This window comes from Necator americanus, chromosome IV (genome assembly GCF_031761385.1).
Source record: "Necator americanus strain Aroian chromosome IV, whole genome shotgun sequence".
NCBI lineage: Eukaryota > Metazoa > Nematoda > Chromadorea > Rhabditida > Ancylostomatidae > Necator > Necator americanus.
Genome location: NC_087374.1, coordinates 38,422,266 through 38,443,714, shown reverse-complemented (window position 1 = coordinate 38,443,714; position 21,449 = coordinate 38,422,266). Strand labels below are relative to the sequence as shown.

General features: G+C 38.3%; 1 protein-coding gene across 2 annotated transcripts in view; it reads left to right on the top strand.

The window, feature by feature from the left end:
* RB195_003984 (uncharacterized protein) overlaps positions 1-19,190 on the top strand; it is a gene marked incomplete at both ends in the record, with an annotated part of 88,850 nt that extends 69,660 nt beyond the window's left edge. For both annotated transcript variants that reach the window (XM_064201883.1, XM_064201884.1), the window contains 13 exons: positions 8,052-8,140; positions 8,265-8,373; positions 10,637-10,774; positions 11,546-11,647; positions 12,711-12,818; positions 12,927-12,991; positions 14,615-14,777; positions 14,855-15,068; positions 16,096-16,214; positions 16,338-16,421; positions 17,666-17,787; positions 18,738-18,932; positions 18,995-19,190. In XM_064201883.1, coding sequence (XP_064057764.1) covers positions 8,052-8,140; positions 8,265-8,373; positions 10,637-10,774; positions 11,546-11,647; positions 12,711-12,818; positions 12,927-12,991; positions 14,615-14,777; positions 14,855-15,068; positions 16,096-16,214; positions 16,338-16,421; positions 17,666-17,787; positions 18,738-18,932; positions 18,995-19,190 — 1,704 coding nt within the window. The remainder of the gene's footprint in view (positions 1-8,051; positions 8,141-8,264; positions 8,374-10,636; positions 10,775-11,545; positions 11,648-12,710; positions 12,819-12,926; positions 12,992-14,614; positions 14,778-14,854; positions 15,069-16,095; positions 16,215-16,337; positions 16,422-17,665; positions 17,788-18,737; positions 18,933-18,994) is intronic.
* Between the last annotated feature and the right edge of the window lie 2,259 nt (positions 19,191-21,449).

Genomic DNA, 21,449 nt, shown 5'->3' with positions numbered 1-21,449 from the left:
AGTAGCAGGAACGGATTTAGACAAACAAATACCGTTTCCCACTAAATCACCCGTAATCGCAGAAAAAAGTGTTTGTGGTTACGGTGCGACAATTCGTCAGGTCATTTCGTTTCAACAGGGAAGTCGCCGAAACGCAGAAAAAAAAGCAAATTTGTAATGTTTCGTGAAAAGTGGGAGATGCTAAGAGGGGAAAAAAACTAATTGCTAAAGAATCGAAGTTCATAGCAACAATCATTACTGCTTAAAGATCGGACAATTATTATGAATTTTCTGTGATTATACGAATCGCTTCAATTCACATCCTACGCATCAAAATCCGAACAAAAACTTTAACTTGCTATGAACTTCGACTCTTTAGCAATTGGGTTTTTTTTTTCTTCTTAGCATCTCCCACTTTTTACGAAACATTTTTCCGAAATTGAGATCCTATCCTAAATATTCAGTCCATCAGCAGCTAAACAATCAAAGAATTTCATAGTCGGTCTGCATTTTTTCGCTCATACAACCTTAAGGACGACAAAATTTCTCATTTTTGAGTATATTTAAGTGGGTGATGATGTTAAAAGCGGTATCTGATAATTTGAATCTGACAACAACAAAAAAAAGTTCCATATTTTCAGTAAGGACGAAGCAAAGCGGGACATAACGTCGAGAAAAATTTCCTTTAAAAATTGTTATATGTATATAATATAAATATATGCAGAAATGTAGGGTTTAGTAAAAGGACCTTAGCGCAATATCATATTTTCCAAAAAGAAAACAATAATACCATAATATAAAAGATTTACGGATCCTATGACGGCTTAGTTTCAGTGAAGAATCTGAAGAATTCTGTGAACAGCTGATATCTTTAGCTTATTTTACGTGATACAACAAAAGATGACACAAAGCCAATGTGAATGAGGGATAAACCTCATGACAATAATCCCAAGGGGGACAAAAAACAACAAATAAAATGGCTATTATTGAGCTGACAGTGCTAGTCTCGCTATTTCTTTCCAAATACTAGAAATTCCTGAATTATCACCATTCCGAGGTTTTGCTGGAGGTTACCGTACTATGTAAGGATTTTTGGCGGTAAATAGCTGGAAGAGCTCACGCTCACGGGAATTCCCGTCCCCACCAATACGTTCCCATCCTGTCCGGAATTTGCCTCCGAGCAGAGCGCTCGTGTTTTCTAACAGATCTAAGGGTTCTTAGCAGTTTGAGAGAGCAGTTCTGGGACCTCCGCATGGGACCGCATTTGATCAAGGCCTGACTCTGCTATAACATTACTACTGACGCCTATAGATCCTAACCAGACGTAAAGATCAATGTTACGACCCACCTGTATGCCATATCTTTTGGCCACGAGCGACCGTAACCCACCATTGCGAGGAGAAAGAGGAAGATGCTCCTGGTGCTCAGAATCTACGGGACCAGTCACGGTTCCGAGACCCTTCTGTGCGCTTTGGTATCGGATCTGATTAGGATCCGTAACGAAGTTCGAGAGTTTCCGCAAACCTCTTTCCTCTGCTCAGGACCCACAGCGAAGCTCGAGAGTCTCAGCGAACTTTCTTCCCTGGTGTTTCATTGCGATATCCTTCAAAGTGCGGCCATCATGTGCCTAAATTACCTAAATTAATTACTTTAATTCAGCTGCAGTTGCAGCTTATTGTTACTTGCTTTATTGCTTTTTTTTTAAATTATTGCTCATAACAATTATTGCAACAATCACCATATTTCGACATCTGAGCGACAACTTCCAAAGATGATTTCCAAACTGACATAAATTCTTCGAAAACCCCCTTCAAAAACCGAAAATTCGTATTTATTTGGGTATTCCGACGTCTAGTCTTTGAGAGTCAGCAAATTTCAGGATGTGCTGTAGATATGTACTATCATAGCATTTAATTCCAGTTCTTGCTTTTTTTTTCTCGGCTATATTCGAGTTCACACACTGAACCCTATGCTCCGCCCACAAGCACAAGCTAGGAGACTATAGGACGCTTGTTCCCTTATTGTCGTCAGTTACTAAACTGAGTTAAGTGCTTCAGTCCACATACTATTAACTGATATTTCTACTGTACAGCGATGTGGGTTTATTTTCGTTCTCAGTACTTTTTTTTCTAAATTTAAGTAGATTGGGCTCATTGAATATTTGTTTATTCACTTATTTATTCGTATAAGTAAAAAAATATAGTATAAAATAGTAAAAAAAATATAATATAAAAATATAATAATATAAAGCCGAAATATACATATTTACTCCTATACTGTAAAGCGATGTGGGTTGATTTTCGTTCTGAGCATTTTTCTTCTAAATTTAAGTAGATTGGGCTCATTGCATATTTATTTCTTTATTTATTTATTCGTATTAGCGACAAAATTAATGTCAAAATATACTTATTTATTCCTATTATACCTGATGTGGGTTTATCTTCGTTCTGAGCATTTTTTTTCTAGATTGAAGTAGATTGGGCTTATTCAATATTCATTTATTTACTTATTTATTTATTTTCATCAAAACAAAATTAAGGCCGAAATATGTTTATTTATTTCTACTGTACAGCGATGTAGGTTTATTTTTGTTATGACCACTTTTTTATTTCTCTTAAAGTTATGAAAACTGAGCTCATTGCATGTTCGTGAATGTTCTAAGCGGATGGTAGATCGTAGATTATTAGTTGACAATGAGAAAAAATCCTGGATAATTCGAAATGTTGGAGATTAGGAATTTCGACATTTCACATTGTTTGGAAAATTGTTGAGATATAAAAATATCGAGAAAATGCATAATTCAAGATATGTGCGTGTTTATTGCTGTGTTGGGGGATTCTTATGATGTCAATTCTAACCAGTGAAAATTTGCGAAAATCTGACGTAAATCCCACCCACGTGAAATGAAAAACGGCGACTAATTGCACCATGTACGATGTTCTTTAGAGGACAGTGTGCAGGTCAATGACGTACGTCATCGCGTCATCCTACGACGCATCGTAGAGAACAATAATTCATGCGTATTCTTCTCGCTTATCATACGTCATGTGTAGGAGGAGTTAGATCTACTACTCATGGAAAACCTATTTCCATTCCCTATTCTCGTACCATTTTCAATTTCTCCGAAGAAATCTCATCTCTTCTGTTCGAATCCCCCTTTAAGTAATCCATGAGATAATTTCTAAGTCATTTCAAGCATTGTCAGCAAGGATAATTTTTGCCGGATGACGATCGAAAACAGGTGAAGAAATATAAGATTTTTTTTTGGAGTTTTTCCCTTTTTTATTTATGTACGTAACCTTGGAATGCATTTAGAATTTCTAATTAATAATTGATTATAATTAATTAATTTTTAGAATTTCTACATCGGATTCTTCTTGTCTTCTTCTTGTTTGAGCTTTTTGCCATCAAGAATAACGAATGTTTTTGTGGAAAACAATCGCTCATGAAAACGAATAAATGAAAGAATGAGTGGATGAATGGACGGAAGAATAAATGAATGAATGATTGAAAGAATGAAAGAACTGTCCATTGAAATAAAAAGTATTGCAGGAAAATTGAACGACTTTTGATAAAAAAATAGAAAATTTGCCCGCTTTAAACTATAGGGAATGTTCTAATTTTTAATTTTTTTTGGAACTTTTTTCTAATCACTTGAGATGAATCTTATTTGTTTATAATCACTTGAATCTCATTCCGTCTCGTTTTCATTCTTCAATAAGTTTCTTGATGCCTTATGCTGTTTTTTTTCCATGTTTATTCATACCTTTTGAATATTTCCTTAATTTTTCACCATTTCCTAAGTTTTTCATGTTCCTTCTAATCTCCTTCATATATGACAGAAATCTTGCGGAGGGCGGGTCTATCAGCTTGTTTAAGCAAAAAAGAGGAAGGTGTCAAAAATGTCATTTTTTATCCACTCGACATTCAATTTTAATGAAGTGAAAAAGAGAAATCAACAGAAAAAAATGGAAAAAATTGGAACAACACCATCTTGTAGGGCGAGAAATTCTTTTTTTTTTCAACTTAAGTATATCACCAATACTTTTTTATTTCTATGTGTTTTTCAAGATTGAAAAAAAGAACTGACGAATGATATGAACAATCTAAAATAACTTTTCACAAATACAAATTGTGCACATGCACTGCGTGTACTTGTGAAAGATATCACTATTTGCATTTAATTGTATTGGTGAAAGGCATTTGCATGTACGAACACTTCCTTTTCCTTTGTTTTTTCCATCTCTTTTAATTACTTCCTTCCTTTCTCTCTCTCTCTCTCTCTCTCTCTCTCTCTCTCTCTCTCTCTCTTCTTCAAAAGACCAACTGATTTTGCCCAAAAAGGTGTCAATACGAAAAGGAAATGTAGGGATCGTCGTTATTAAAGCGATATCCGCATGATATTATTAAGACAAAAATAAAGAGAATGATGAATTCACTTCGGGCAAGAACGTTGTATTTTGTGAACGTATGACGTATTTAGTGCGACGTATAAGGTAAGGGCAATAGGATTGCACTGAGAATCCTATGACGGCAGTCAGGAACTGCAAAATAAATCACGATCAACAAAAGCATGAACTAGCACAACTACATGACTTTGTTGTTGTTCGGTTGTAATCAGCTACAAGAAAAGAATGAAAGAAAGGAATTACGTGAATTTCTGTTCCCTCCAATATGTTCCCATTTAATCTCTATGATATAGTACGGATCAATTTAAGAAGGACCGGGATCGGTCGTGACGCCCAACGTTTGATCAAGCTAGGTGAATTTATGATCTCTGATCTGATTTATGATCTATGAACAGCGCATTAGGACCGCTTCGTTGACGTCTGGATACACTGCCCTGAAACACGGAAGGATTCATGACCTCAAAGATGCGTCACGCGTTTTCGGTGATGGGGAGCCGTGACCCAGTGTTGTCCTTTAAAATCTTTCCTCCCGTCCTTTAAAATGTGATTATCACCGATTATTTAAGGGTCATAGCATATCACGAATCTGATGTGGTGAGCGAACCCACGGGAAATGCCAGAGAAGGGGTCGTAGATTCTGAGATCCGGCGTAGTTCTATTCACCACTCCCTAATGGTCGTAGGAAGAAACATCGTGGGAACCGCTTCAGTTCCTACGAGGTACGTTAGAACGCGCCTCTATGTACAAGTCCCGGTCTCCTCAGCAGCCTATTTATTTATTGTTTTCACTTGAATGCGCAGAAGCCCACAATTGATTACCGACCGCTCGCACGTGGATGCGGCGCGTGTATAAAGTGGCACGTCCTAATGTTCCTCGCAGGAACGCAGGAACGAAAGCCGTTCTCAATCCGTTTTTTTCCGACGATTAAAGAGAGATGAGCGGAACCTTTCCGGATTTCGCAACTTACAACCCCGTCTCTAGCTTTTCCTGTGGTTTCCCCTTCACCATGTCAAATTTGTGGTTTTCCGATTTTAAAGGAAATTCTTTTTTTGTAATAAAAGTAATGTGGCTGAATGCTTCCTATTGTTTTAGTTAGTATGTCGGCATGTTTTTCTACTTTTCTTCTTTGCGGATAATTTCTTTCTGTAACTCGCTTATACGGGATTGCTTTTTCTCCGATAAGAGTGTTTCTCCGTAACATTTTTCCCATCGCGCTGCGATTTCATGACTCCTTCCAATTACAACTTTCAAAAAAAAAAAAGAACGAGAAAGTGCTCTTTCTGACAGCATTGAAACTCCATGAGCAATGCACTGAGATTCTCTTTTTTTTTAAAGTAACAGAACCATGACATTAATGAAATCCATACAGTCTATGTACTGTAGGGGTAGTTTTCTCGTCTAAAATGTCAAACGAAACAGTTATCCCTTTGTGATGATAGGATTCTGTGGTTAGATCTTATCGTTCCTCACCTCGTTCTGGCTGAATATCCATAGATCTTTCAAGCAGAGGATGAAACTAAGAGGATAAATTGTCTCGCATTAATCAATCGATTTGGAATGCGCAAACGTGTTCGACTTGAACTCAAAATCGCTTAAGGCTTATAAGCGCGTAATGTGCAATCTGTACAATGTCTTGCGGAGCCCATCCGATGTACAGGAGGATTAAAAGGACATGAAACACGGTGCAGTTGCGGAAGCGGTTGCACGGGAAACGGTGCGGTGGAGCGCAGCCGCTTACGTAACGGCACCGTGCTTCATGTCGTTTTGACTCGACTATATCTCTGTGTCTCCTCCTCAATGATAGATCCAGCACCAACTCCTCAATCCATAAGTGATGGAAGTTTGGTTGTCTGACAACAATCTCGAACCATCAACCGTGCAGTCGTAGCGAAATCTCTTGTCACTATGCCACACTAACTTTTTAACATAGGTCACTGAACTAGCCTATATCCAAATTATTCGTACTTTTCTACCGTGGACTAATTCTTCAAAAGACGAAGACTGTGTGAGAGAAAATTCCCCCAATTCATTTAGTCCCTACTTCATTAAATATGAGTAGTGGTGTTAGGGGAATTTTCGATCTTGGATTCTCTTCAGCTCGAAAATTTGATGGAATTAGGGAGGTAGAGTGAACCTGATATCTTTAACGGGTGAACAGTTGCTTAATCGGGCACATTCATTGAAAAGACGAAGATTGTGTGGGAGAAAATTTCCCCAATCCATTTTACATTTATCAGTCTGAGTACTACTACTAAGTACTGAACTCGTAGGCTGCGATTTGTGTTGTTGTTTTGATATCTGTAAACAATGTCCTGGACTCTATGCACTCTATTAAATAGAGCAAAACTTTGAAATTTTCTCCGAAAACTTCGGCTTTTAAGCACAGTATGGGACCGGATATAATTGTTTAGGCGTGCAAGTATTAAAAAAAAAACTGAACTCAGTTCTAAGGCAAGATGGAAGAAGCTAAAAATTATCAGCGAAGTTCGGTCGCTACTCCTTCTATCTTCAGTTTCTAACTCTAATCGTTCAAATTCTGATTTTTAGTCAATTTCTTGATTTTTAAAAATCTAATCTAAGTTTTAAATTTAGATTTAAACTCAAAAAATAATTTTAGTTTAATTGATTGATTGTTTTAATCGATTTTAACTTTATTTTTAATTTCTAAAACTTAAATTTATAGCTTTTACATTAATTTTAAGAGGAAGTAATTCGATATATTTTTGTGAGCCTCAACGTTGGCAGTTTTGGAACCGCGCCACTTCCTCGGAATGACTTAGGAATTACAGAAAAGTTCGATTTAAACACCGACTGTGCGTAAACATTTAAAACTTTTTAAAAACAGTGAACAGTATTATATCCTTGAATTGTAACAGTGAATACGGTTCTAGACTCTGTAGATCTCGCTAAAAAATTCCTTGAATCCATGATTGAAGGTCTAACATTTCCTTCGTTACGATATTCATCGGCTATCCATTAACCAAAATCCTGTGCATCATCATTGACCTCTGACGAACTGAATAACGAGAAATTAGTCAAATATCCCTCGTTTGACTTCGGAAACCTCATCACATGGAGAGAGAGAAGATTTGTCGCATAGAAGCCATTTGAGATTCGCATGGCATTTGAATGGTTTATTTCATTATTTATCCGGGATTACGAGTGGTTTAGCCATACATTCAGCAAAAACACGGATTTTTCTCCTTCAAAACATTCGCCATGAAATTCACTTAAGTTTTTTTCCAATCTTATTCACATGAATTTTGAACGAAGATGCAAGTCAAATGATAGTTGTAGTGAACACCCTCGAAAAGAGGAGTTGTATTTACTTCTGCTCTTTCTCATTGTCATCGCAATTATATATTTTAGTAGGAAAATCGCAAAAATTTCAAATAACTTAAGGTAAAAGTAAATTTCGAAAATTCTTTCAGGCACTGAACCTATTCTAATAGTTCTTTGAATTTTAGATAAAACTAAAAGGAACTAAAAGTCAGCTTGAATTTAATCTTTGAGGAAAAAACTGGAAAAGAAGAAAAATCTGGAATTCCGATAATAATTCCTGACGTAGTCAACTATTTTTAGAAAACAAAAGACGTAGTTACCAGTGACTAGTCATTTTCTTCATTGCTCTAAGAATTTCCCAGGAATTCTGCTGTTTTCTAGGTCCTTTACACGGATACCGGTGGTGGCACCGGGAATATGACAAGGCATCGTTGTCCGATTGGTCTCAGTTATCGTTCTAGTGCTCACGGGTGAGTGATAGCGGTCAATTTATGTAATAAGTGAAAATTTGTAGATGAATACGTAGATCGTCGTGTAAAATATGTAAAATGTATGTAAAATGTGCTTTTTCTGTGTGAAATCAAATATTTTCAGCTCATCAACAGATACTGTAGAGGCAGGACAACAGTCATCGTTCGAATCGACTGTATCCGGTATGCAACGCATAAACGAACAACGTCCAACACTTTCACTTACCATTAACGTAGGATCAGATCCTTGTTTCTTTTTTTTTTTTTGTAATAAAATTCACGTCTTACAGACTTCTCTAATTTTTTTTTCTTCATAATTCGAAACAGATCCAGATTTGTTAAGGAAATATGAAACTATTTCCGTTTTGACTTAAAATTTTAGCTTAATTTTTTTTTTATTTTTCCTTAATTCATTATGAACTAGTTATTTATTTCATTTATTTTCTCTTTTTTTCTTGTTTTTTTTTCGCACAAATCTAAATGAATATTCCTTAAAAATATGGGGGTACTGCAAGTACAACAACTATAGAACCACATATTAATTTATTTAATTTAATTAATTTAAATTTATTCGTGGAAAACCAGCTATGTGTACGTTACCTGAAATTTTCTTAGAATCTCTCTCGTGGATCTTCACCTTCACCTTTCCTTGCAACTATTTTAGTAATATCGTTTGGATTTTTTTTTCTCGAAAAAATAGTTATCTAAGCTTGAAGTGCTTCGAAGTTCGAATCCACATTGCTTCAGGGCATGATTTTACGGTAAAAACAAACAGGAACTGATTTTCAGGGGCCGGTCGTTCCTTCGGCAACTTTTCAACTTTTTCTCTCCGCAATTATAGCTCTAATTTACTGTTGCACATTAAACCTAACAGGAAATAGCCGTTTTCTTTGTATCTACAAATTGAGCTAATTACCAGAGCTAACGAGAACTTCATTAGATTGACATGCCGTTCCTATACCGTAATCCTATTATATTATTTGAAAAAAAAAGACCAATTACGTGATTAATGGTGTAATTAGTGAACCAATGCTAGATGATTCGTTCTTACTGCATCTTCATCTTTTTATCACACGGGGTTCACTGTGTCTCGCTCACTTCGTACTTTTATTTATTTATTCACTCCCGGCGCTCTTATGTGTTCCAGAAAAGCCAGGTGTCTACACTTCGGCTTAAGTAATTACCTCACATGTATTTCCTAGCAGTATTTCTTTTTCTCGCATTTCGTGGAATTTTTCAGTCAATCATTCGAAACGTTTCTATGACCTCTGGATCATTTTTTATTCCCCGCTTAGGTGTGTACTTTTTTCATGAATTCCAATATATGAAGGGAAGAAAAACAACAAATAAAATTTGCGGAGAAAAAAGCGTCTGGAATCGTCGCGATGAAGAAGTTGGCTAGGATGGCTAAGTAGGGCTCTGGCCTCTGATTTTGGCATCTTTTATCAGTACTCAATTCATGCAGTTCAAATGACCTTAGAATATGTGACGCTGCATTACCGGTTCCGGAAAATCATTTTCTAGTTTTGTTTATTATTTCCCTTATTTATTGTAATATAACATTATGATAATAAAGAAAATAACAAACAAAATCAAAAATCAATAAAAACGGCAAACAAACATGAAACTCTCACTCGTCTTCAGCAGACCTCGTTCTGCAGCCTTCTATTTACTTCCAGCCCAATCATGATGGTATCACTAAGATCTACATCCTAGTAATTAGCACCGTACCTCTCGATGAACATCTAGAGGCTCATTACCGGGATTTGTAAAGCAAAAAAGTCGAGGAGGAGCTGGCAACCAATATTTTCCAATGGTTCGCCATAGAAACAGCACTCAGAATTTTCGAATGCAAAGAAAGTTATTTGGAAAGGGAAGAAAAACACTAAATAAATTTCGGGGAAAAAGTGTCTGGAAATTGCATGGACAGCCCATGAACGCTTTTCTCAAAAATAGCTCATTTCCGAAATTAGTCGAAGATAAAGGCAAATTCTCACTGCTTCTAGTATTTCCTGCTCTTTTCTCTTGTTTTTTTTTCCTCGACCGGCGCCAGTGAAATTTGTGCTCTGACGCAATTGACTTTTATGCATTCCTCGGACTGAAAGAGGAAACTACGTCACGTTGTTAAATTCACAATGAACAGAATTTGTTCGTTCTTGCCACGATTACGCGAATATGACGTTTACTAGATAATCGGACAATCGGCTGGGTGATTCATAAAAGTAGAGGTTTGAAAGAAAGTTATTTTAAATTTCTTCTGAGCAACGAAATCACAGATTATTACTATCCGCATCATAACTACAGTGATAACGAGTTTCAGCCGCCGTTAACAACGAACTTCCGCAGAAATTTCCTCTAGTTGTCAAGCTAATTCCCCGTTTTCTCGTCTTTTTTTCCGAATAGATCTACTAAGAATCCCATTTCAATATTTATTTCAATTATTTCACTGTTATTTACGTAGGCGTATTTTCAATAACTGATTCCGCTTTTTTTTAGTCGGAGAGCAGTAGTTCCGCACAGTTGATCAGTCAAACATCCGGCGAGGTATCAATTGGTGACGTTGATCGTGAAGTGCTTACGGATTCTATCGTAAAGTGTTGTGCTCTTGATCTCATTGATCCTGATATTTTTTCAGTAAGTTTTACAACGTTTTTTTCCCTCTCGCTGCTTAAAAGATTAAAAGTATTTATGTTAGAATTTTTCATTTCTTCTATTATCTTCAATTGTGATTTGCGTAGGAGGCTGGGGAATTCCGAACGGGCAAAAATCTTGAGCGGAACTGGGCGGAGCGTCAGCGCTGAACATCCTTTCTAATCCCTAGTGTTGCTGCTCGAAAGTCATTATGGACCTCATCGTGGTCCGATTCTGTCCCTCCTCTGTTTAAACATATTTTTCACCGCTAATTCTCATCGTATAATATTGTAGTATAATAATAATAATAATAATTTATGAGTTTGAGGGTCGTGTATGTCCTTATACCCTTAAAATCGGACGAGTGCAACGGAATCGGTAAGAGGTTCGGCTGTGACCGTACGGTCGATGGTTCGTAACCGTTCCAGTGCCAACCAAACGCTTCATCATTCCGAGGAGACAAATTGGTATAAGCCTTGCCTGGGAGGATAAAAACACTCTCTTAATACATCAGATGAGCCCCGCAAGAAACTCTAAGACTGCGCACGTGTCCATAAACTCCCGTCATACAATTCTGAATTCCAGTCGGAAGCATGGGCGCGTCTTCACAACGGATTGATCCATGCTATTATTCTTATTTATTTCTTCTTTGTTTTTCTCAGTTCTTATCTTCTCCTATACTTTATGCTTTAAAATATTTCGTGTATGGTTTACAAACCATACACGAAATATTTTAAAGCATACGTACATATAATTAGTTCTCTCTGATTCCAGGGTAAAGGATTTCGTGCGTTGCTCGATCGTATGTGGCAATTATCGAAACGTTCTGGGACGTCACCGCATGACGTCTTTCCGGATACGCAAATGCTACAGTCTGTGAGTTTGAAATTTTATTTCTATAGATTCTTTCTCTCTCTCCCTCTTCCTCTCTTCTTCTTCTTCTTCTTTCCTCATTTTTCTTGCTCGTGACAGCAGCTTAGAAATACCAAGCGCTTGTATTCTTTCTAGAAATTCTATGATGTTTTGATTTGTTATTAAAATGTTCATGTTAAAGAAAACGCATCATTTTTATAATCTGCTCTTGACTACCTTACTTTGCAAAAAATCAAAATTCCAAAAGCTGTAGTTTCTTTATCCAGACTCGGAAAGCGTTCACGTTGTTCATTTCCGATACATGGGGCTATGCTAGACTTTAGGAGATTCCTGAATCCCTAGAATTATGACTTCAACCTCTCAAGCGCTGTATAAATGCGATAGGTTCATTGCCTGCTTGATTCTTAACGTAAGGATTAAATTCTTGGAAAGTGTTATTCATAATTTTGACACTATTCGCTCAAATCTTTTTGTTTTCCGCGCTATAATCCATGTACATAAATAAATCTCTAAATCCCGACGCTTTAGCGTACACAGACTAACTAATTACTAATTTGAAATGGCTGGATTCAGAGAACGGAGAGAAATGAGAGAAACATGCTTGTGAAGGCGTTATGTTTCGCAAAATGGTGCACCGTACACCTATCGTATTACAAACTTTCTGGGAAGTAATCACTGCCTATGTTTAATAAACATAGGTGGATCGTGTTCAGCTCAGTTTGTGAGAGGTTCCGCCACTACCACATAATCGACGGTTTGGAACCTCTCTAGGCCAACCAAACCTTTCTTTTTCATATATTTTCATATTCTTTCACCTCTCTGGAATTGATAAAATATTACCAAAATTGTCCGTAAGGATAGAAGCACTGATCTGATACATCAACTAGCTCCAGCAAGTTATTATAAAGGTCCCATACGCGTCATTTAAAAAACATAAAACCTTTCATCAACTCATAAACCTCAAGCGTTTTTGAATTGAAGTCGAACGATGCGTCGTCGCATCCGAAAAAGCGAATCAATAAACCCCAGACATTTAATCCTTTAATACAGAAACATAAGTATTTAGGCGCTTCAAACTAATCTACGATTTTGCATGGAAGATCTTAAGAACGAGTTGTCTCGAACATCACAAGGTGTATGCTTAGCAATTGAGTCCCTTTCCTATTATGATAAGGTGAGCTACAATTTCCGGTGCGTTACTGTTCGCGGTTTTTGGTAAACCTCAGGGTCCCATATGCTGGAGAATCTGTTTTATCATTTTTCTAATATTCTCTCGTTTCAGGATTTTCGAGTAGTCCATTGTTCTCGTATCAGTCATGATTGGAAGTGGCGTAGTAACGTTCTTGGGTAAGTGTTTAGTTCCGGACATTCAATAACTACATTACTATGCGATTATATTACGGATATTCAACGTGCTGTGTATTTTTTAAATCAAAATTAAGCGATCAATGAGTTAATAGGTAATGACCATTTTTTCATCGGTTGAATTGATTACGATAATAATGACAATTAATTAGGTGAACGTCTTGAATTATATTATATATAATTGTATTATATATAATTATTATATCAATTACTGCTCATTTTCGAGGGCCATAGACGATACGGGGGCGTAGATTACAAGAACGGGTGGGATCTCGCTCATCTCTCCCAGCATCACTGTAAACAGGCGGCTTTGGAATGCGGCCCCTTACTACGTCCCCAACCTTGCGCCCCGCTTCCGCCTGAAATTCGTCGAAAATCCATTCGGACGCACCAACGCGCGACTTCCTTTCACGAATGGCAGGAGGGGGCGGGGTGCAAGGGTGACGCGTTGCAATATCCCGCACGTGCCTGATGCCTTCTTGCAATCTATGCCCACGTATAGACTTTGGCCCTCGGAAATCCATACCTCGTCAGAACCCTGGGGTGATACCTTTAAGTTTCACTTCAATAACAACGAAATATAATAATATTGGCTCGGATGAGAAGAGACGGGTGCATGCGTTCTTAGTAGACGTGGACAGCTATTCTCTCAATCTCCCTACGGGGCACACAACCTCTAGACATGGTCTGTTGCCACTCTTGCGCGCCACTAACATGGAATCCAGGGTCACCTTGGCAGAGCCTGCATCTGATATACTCGTCTTTAAAGGCATCCACGAATCTGAGGTGGTACGGATTTCAGGTGGAGTATTCGTATACGGGATGGGAGACTATGGAGAGGGGGGTTATTCCGTCCATTTCTTCCTAATTGCCGTAAAAAACGACCCGGAAGATACGGCTTCAGGCGTTCTGGCGCACTATTTTCTACAGGGAGTTCGACTGGAGCGCGCCAGCCTTGTGCGGCGCCACATCTTCCAGGCCGTTTTTTACGGCAATTAGGAAGAAATGGACGGAATCACCCATCTTTCCATAATCTACGATCCCGTACACGAATACTCCACTTGAAATCTGCACCACCTCAGACTCTTGGGGTGATGCCTTTGAAGAAAATGAAAAAAGCGTCGATGGAAAAAAAAACCGTCGGCGACCTCTTCTCCCAATCGTCTTCCTTTTCGATATTGTTTGGTTGGCTGACTGACTCAAAGTCGGTGCAGTGGCGCTTCGCTGTAGGACCTCGACGTTAGCTGGAGAAACATTTCCAGTCTTAAAACGAGTACTACAGCTGCGTTTTGCGTTTCTCGGCGGAGGTTATTTTCCTTGGATGCGAATGTTTCCAAGCAAAGCGTATTTCCCTAGAGCGCATTTATCCAAATGGGAGAGTTTTGCTGGATACGGGTTCAGGACTCCGTTGCTTCAAATTCACCATTATGACCGAGAATGTCTTCTTCCGTCACATAACGGCTCTACGTTATCAGTGCAGGATCAAAACTGAAGAAGTCTATAGGCTGTAGAATAAAAAAATACCCAAGCATCCACAATATTCCTTGAAATATTCCAGGTTTTGTTATTATATTATCCGAATATGATATGAAAAATGCTATTCAGAGTCTTCAAAGCTCGCGAGAACCAATCAATGGCCGAAATTATCAACGTTGTAGTGCATAACTACGAACTTGATAGGAATCTGCTAAGGATCACCTGTTCAAAAGGTGGCGAAGAATTCGCACCGGCTAAATCATTTCCAGATCTCAAAGAAAAATTAAGAGAGGTTAGTGACGGTTCTCATCATCTCATCACCTCATTATGACCGGAATTCCTAGTCGACCTCCTCTACGAGTTCTTCAGGTGCTGCACGCAGTGCTATCGACCTGTTCAGTACCAGTTCTACAGTCTGTACAAATGGTTGATCAAATAATGAAAGCGTTTGCTGACTCAGATGTTCGACCACCGTTTCCAATACGATGTTGTGGTGATGATATCTTCAACATATACTCAATTCTCAGAGATTTCAACTATCATTACCACAACATTGAAGAAATCATTCAATCAAAACTTCAAGGTTAGCTTGGCAGAATCTTAAAAACTCTTTTAGGGGAATTACTGTCTCATACTCTGTTTTTCCCTCAAAAAATACCTAAAAATCGTTGTTCGTATGGTCTGTGGTAGGAATTTATAGAGCTCCTAATTTATAATGAGAATAAAAATTGAGTCAATGGTAGACAGAAGTTTCGAATAGTCCAGGTGTAAGATATTTTTTAATTTTTATTATTCTTTACTCGCTTCTGGAATTTAAATAAATAAATATATAAAGGAGAATGTACTAGAACATGTCTAGACGAAATAAAATTTTTAAAAAATAAAAAATAAAATGTAGTAAAATAGCGTCTCAAAGTTTGATTCAAATTTTGCAGTTAATTTGCAAAAAAAAAAAAAAACGGACAAAAGAGCTTTTTTACTTTGAAATGCTGTTCACCCAAAATAGGTTATAGATTTTCCGTAACCTCAATAAGCTGTTTATTTTTTTTTTCCAGAATTCTTCCGTGCCTCCTAGGTTATCTATTGTTCACCTCAACGAATATAGGCAATATAACACATCGAAGAAATATGTACCCACCATGACCTCACTCTTTTTTCTTCTACTAGAAAACTAAGCTGTGCATATCCTGCTTCTGCTTTCGGTTACTTGCGACTTTTCAGTGTTTGTAGAACTTTGAACTTTTGTCTTCTGAAATTCCAATACCTTCCCTCTTATTTTTAGTTTCACATATACGATATATTGCGAACCCTCTGGGAGGGAATGACCCTTTCGGCGGAGGGAGCATTTTCAGGGCCAAAATATAAACCTCGTTATAGGTTCGGAGATTTGTTCGGTCCCTCCCCCATTAAGGATCATCCAAGCGAAATTGTGCCTGTGTGTAACCCTAGGGTTCCGAGTCTATTTAGCAAAGAATTTGATTTGGTGTGTAAGGTACACGGGGCTTCATACCCTCTCTATGTGTGAAAAGAAAAAAAAAAAAAACGGAGTATGAGATGTCGGGCAATTCCTTTCTCAGATTTTCAGTCTGTCAGCACATCTTTTTTTCTAGGTTTGCAACCTTGTTTCACAAGTTTAAACGCTGATCATCTACGTGAACTTGAGGAATTTCTTGGACCATTCCAAGAGACTTTTGAGTCATTAGCTCAAGAGCAGCCGAATTTTCATAAGGTATAGTTTTTTTTTTCATTGCGTCATCATGATGAGCGTCATAACGTTCACATGACGTCCATTTTGGCCTAGGATTGAGATCCTAGTTCGACAGTTCATCATACCATAACTGTGCTATTACAGGTTTTGCCCGAATGGTACGCTTTAATGCACGAATGTCATCCTTCTTCCGAGGAAATCTCACCACTGCTACGTGAGCTAAAAACAGTGAGTGCGGCTTCATATTGCCACCAAATCCATATCGTTAAGTTGTAATTCTTGCTTAGAAATCACCAACAACGGAAGTTCCCCTTTGATAAGAATATTCTCATAAATCGTATCCAGCCTAGAAATCCCCAGAAAGCTGAGCTCGCAGGACCACATAAGCTTGAAAAGTTTCAAAAATTTTAAGCTTTCACTCTGCTCTGCTAGATCTGTTGTAGCGAGTCCTTCACTTATTCAAATTTATTCGGAATATTTTGATGCAGAACGGTTGCTGCATTCAAAATCAGCGTAATTAAAGGCATCACCCCACGAATCTGAGGTGGTGCAGATTTCAGGTGGAGTATCCGTATACGGGATGGGAGACTATGGAGAGGAGGGTGATTCCGTCCATTTCTTCCTAATTGCCGTAAAAAACGGCCCGGAAAATGCGGCGCCGCACATGGCTGGCGCGCTCCAGGCGAACTCCCTGTACAAAATAGTGCGCCAAAACGCCTGAAGCCGTATCTTCCGGGCCATTTTTTTACGGCAATTAGGAAGAAATGGACGGAATCACCCCCTCTCCATAGTCTCCCATCCCGTATACGAATACTCCACCTGAAATCCGTACCACCTCAGATTCGTGGGGTGATGCCTTTAAGTGAGAAACTGTACGCATGGTCTCATTGTGTACTGTTAGTCGTATACGCTGATTTTGAATACAGTAATCAATGAGCCACTAAATCGATATTTTCGTTCGAAATATACATCAGAATAAGACAACTTATAGTTTAAATAAACAAATAATCAAATAAATGATAAATAATTAAATGTAATCAAAATATACGAGCGAGACTGCAAAGAGGTTCAGTGTTCGATCGATAACCGCTAGTTGGTTGAGGTGCGATCGATTATGCCATCGCTTTTGTGAATATTTAGTGGCAGCCAAAACAAGTTTCCAGTGGTGGTGCTCCGGTCAAGTACAGATCAAAATCTATGAAAATCGATGAAATCGATCACCGTGTCTATGTAACTCAAATGTTCTTACCTCATAGTTGAGGTTCTGGTCGAGGAAACCTGAGTTCTACAGTATAATTTAAGCATAACCAAAAAAAAAAAAAAACAAAAAAAGCAAAATCATTACAAATATATGGATCTGAGGCATTATCAGATACCTTCATCTAAACTTTTACACAGTATTCTGCACAACTTCTTCTATACAGTAGTACTTAGTGGTACTTTAAATCTTTACAATTTCTGAAATTTTTTAGAAAGCCAGCGAACTTCTGGTCCGTGAACAATCAACAACGATCACTGTTGAACATCGTATCGCAGCTATTTTGAACCCAAGACATAATAGGAAACTAAATCTGATATGCACGGATCACGAAAGGTGGGTAGTCGTTTGCTACCGTGGATAAGATTTGAAAGAAAATATTTCTTTTGTAAGCGAAACTCACGAAAAATAATTCTAGAAAGTTGGAAAATCAGGCAAGAAAAGGGTTTTCTCCAAGAATCTTTGAATTCTTTGATATTAATCAACTCTATATAGAGTTTCGGATTGTCTCTGCTTACTTTTTCATCGTTTTTTTTTCTGAATTGGAGAATTAAATAAAGAAATAGATAGTTTCTGGAGAAAAATAAACGAAATGTTAGAAGGAAAAAAGGAAATGTTTACGCTCCCATTTAAGGTGATTATGTGTTCGCATTGTTGAGATGACAAAAAAAGTCAATTTAGTAGAACACTTTCATTTTACACATTCCTCCTTACCACAGTTACCGTTGTCATTACTCTAAGGAGGTCCTTAAAGACTATATTTTTATATGTGGGGGGAAAAAACAAAAAAACACGAGTCATAACTGCAAGAAGTTTTTTGCTGCGGAAGATTGAGAATGGTAAATTAATTTCACACGTAGTTTCGTTAAAGTTTTGAATTATGGAAAAAGAAAAACAAAAAACAATGCTAAAACAATAATTTTCGGTCCTTTTTTTGGAGTATGGATGATGTTCTTTCCTTAGATAAGGAAACTTCGTTTTGCTTTGAGACAAATGGAACCGGTGGTAAGGAATAGTTTAGAGGTTCACACAGTTCATGGTTCGAAGCCGCCCAAGACCAACTAAGACTTCAATCTCCTCGGAGTCGAGCAATTAGTGTCAGAATTCAGTGAGATTCTGACTTGATACGTTTTTTGGTTCTCCTAGATCATTGTATAGATCTCAACCGTGTTCACAAACCTTCACGACCCTGAATTGAAGTACAGCGACTTAACGATTCAGTAAAAACGATCAAATAGATGGTCCTTTGAAAAAGTCAAGGCCTTTAAGCTAATTTACTTCTTAAGGTCTCAAGCATGCGATCGGATACGAGCGTTATGCGGCATACGTACGCAACGTGAACCACTTAGTCGAGACAGCTCTTGCGAAGGAGAACCTCACCGAAAGCGACGACTATTTCTGAACTCTCTGGAGGATGATCCAGTGGGTGACGATGAACTGGAATGTTATCTGCGGTCACAATATCCGGCGCAACAGACAAGGTTCTCAACCGGTTCTTCCTAATAGTTATTAGTGGCATTGCTTACTTTTCTCTACGTTTCAGGGACGTAGTCTCATTTTGGAGTACCGTTGGTCAGGCGCAGTTTCCCTCGCTAGCGTCGCTTGCACGACGTATACTGTCCGTTCCGGCGTTGGCGCCGAAGACGACGTTCGATAAACGGCATGCTAGTGTACATCCGGAGCAGCTACATACGTTCCTAATGTTGCGCTCCATGTTCGACACGGAAAGGGAAGACTGATTTCGTCTGCATGATCAACCTCACTCAGCTCTGCCTCCATTGACTGATATCAAAGAGAACTACAGCGATTTCTGTTCGGGAAGAACTGTGCTAAGCGTAACCAGATTGTTACGGACAACGAGACTCATTGTGCAAACTTGTATTGATAGACAATGAGACGACGATGCCATATTTTCCTGCACCTCGTCCGGAAAACGTTCTTACGGAATTCCTGCCAGCAATACGCCTCCTTTTTCTATGGATTCACTCAGACAATTCTTCAATTCTGTGTTTATATACAAGAAGGAGTTGCAGCGAATTCCCTCCAGAAGAAAAGGATACTCTTCACTTTCTCCAAATGCACAGTTGTGGTTGTGTAATAGGCCGTAATTCATATTAGATGGTTTTTTTTTCTCTTTCATATGTCTCTTAGTGTCTCTTTGCTATACATAGATATAGTTTCATTGAAATTCTTATAATTACTAAATATTGATGCTTGCATTTCCATTTGACAGAGATTCTATATGATTCCATGAAAAGAGAAACCTGGCAAATAGCCAGAATTCATATTGGCTTTATTATTGTGTTTATCTTATTTTCAAAAGAATACTATATTTGACATCGTGATACGTGTATACTGATGGAGTGCTTCAGGTGAAATTAACATTACTTTGTGATTCTTTGCAATCCCGTGAACATTTTAGATCACTGATTGAATCGCTCATGACTTTTTTCTTTTAATTTTTGTTATCTAGGCACTATCACTAGAGTTTCTTTCAAGAGTTTGGATGTATTTTAAAGTATATATTTTGTCTCGTGTCCCCGTTTAATCACTGTTGGCGGATCTCATCACATATCATTTCGGACATGCATTCAAGTGTTATTTTGTGATTGGTATTGCGATAAATCCATTTCTAATCCATTCTTTTACAGATGAACAAATTCAGAGTGACGAGATACAATGATTTTCTTCACTTCTCGAAAAAAAAAGTGATCTCATTTCAGAAAAGTGAACTTGTTTTGAAATCACACAATGACTTCTGCTCGAAAAAAGTGATCTTATTTCAGAAAAGTGAACCTGTTTTGAATCAACACAAGAATTTGCAAGCACATTCTCAAAAAAAAAAAAAGAATCTAAGCTCTACATACGCAAAATATATGATATTGGGTCATTTCATAAACAATGTGGTTTTTTCAACGAGACTAGAGAGGTATCTTTTATCAGGGGCATGCGGATTTCAGGCTGGGGCATTCTACCACAAAGATGGAAGAGGATCGTAAGAAATAAAAGAGGGCACATCTTAGGCTAAAAAAAATCAATAAGTAATAGGTCTAGCTGTGATCACAGAATCGGTGGTTCGAAATCGCCCTAGTGCCAACCAAGCTTTTCCCTCATCCCTCCGATCGGTCGACAATTCGATACCAGACTTATTAGGGAGGAGGAAAACACTAGCACAAAACCCATAACACACATCCACCTATACGGGAATACGGAGTCATCGAAAACATTGGAAGAGACTTATACGACAGCCTAATAGCTGATTCCACAAGACGACGAGAACTGTTCATGTCCGTAGCAATGCCCGATCGGGCTGTTTCTTATAAAAATTGCTTCTTCTAGATGCTAACTAATTAGTGAACTTTCTTAAGTATAGTCGGGTCAAAACGACATGAATCACGAGTGTAGTTGCGGTGCATTTGCGTACGTTCTCGAAACGCGCGGTGGACGTAGCAGTCGGAACCGAGATGGGACCGTCGCAAACTGTAGCGATTGGTGGTGCCAGCAAGAGTTCCACCACGCTCCTAGCCGCTACGCACCACCGATGCGCCTCGAGGGAAGCCGCGTACGCAATTGCGTACGTGCTTCATGTCGTTTTGACCCTACTATATGATCTTACTTCGTGGTATAGCTTTAGCACTAAGAAATCAATACATAACATGTCTCAATCCACCGCTTTTTAAATATTACGATCATCATACAACACTAATTATAGTCTAGTCAAAACGATCTGAAGCTCAGTGCAATTGCGTACGCGACCGCGCTCGAACCGGCGTGGTAGAGGGTAGTGTTTGGAATCGAAAGGAAACCCTCTCTAGCACCACTCGCCGCGATGCAGGTGAAACTAGCGGTGGTCCCACCTCGATCCCTACCGCTCGCTTTACCGCGACGCTTCGAGCGCAGGCGCATACACAACTGCACGGGACCTCATTTCGTCTTTACCGGACCATCGCAATTAATCGCAGCGGGGTTAGAACCTAGTTCGCGTAGTCCAACTGCGT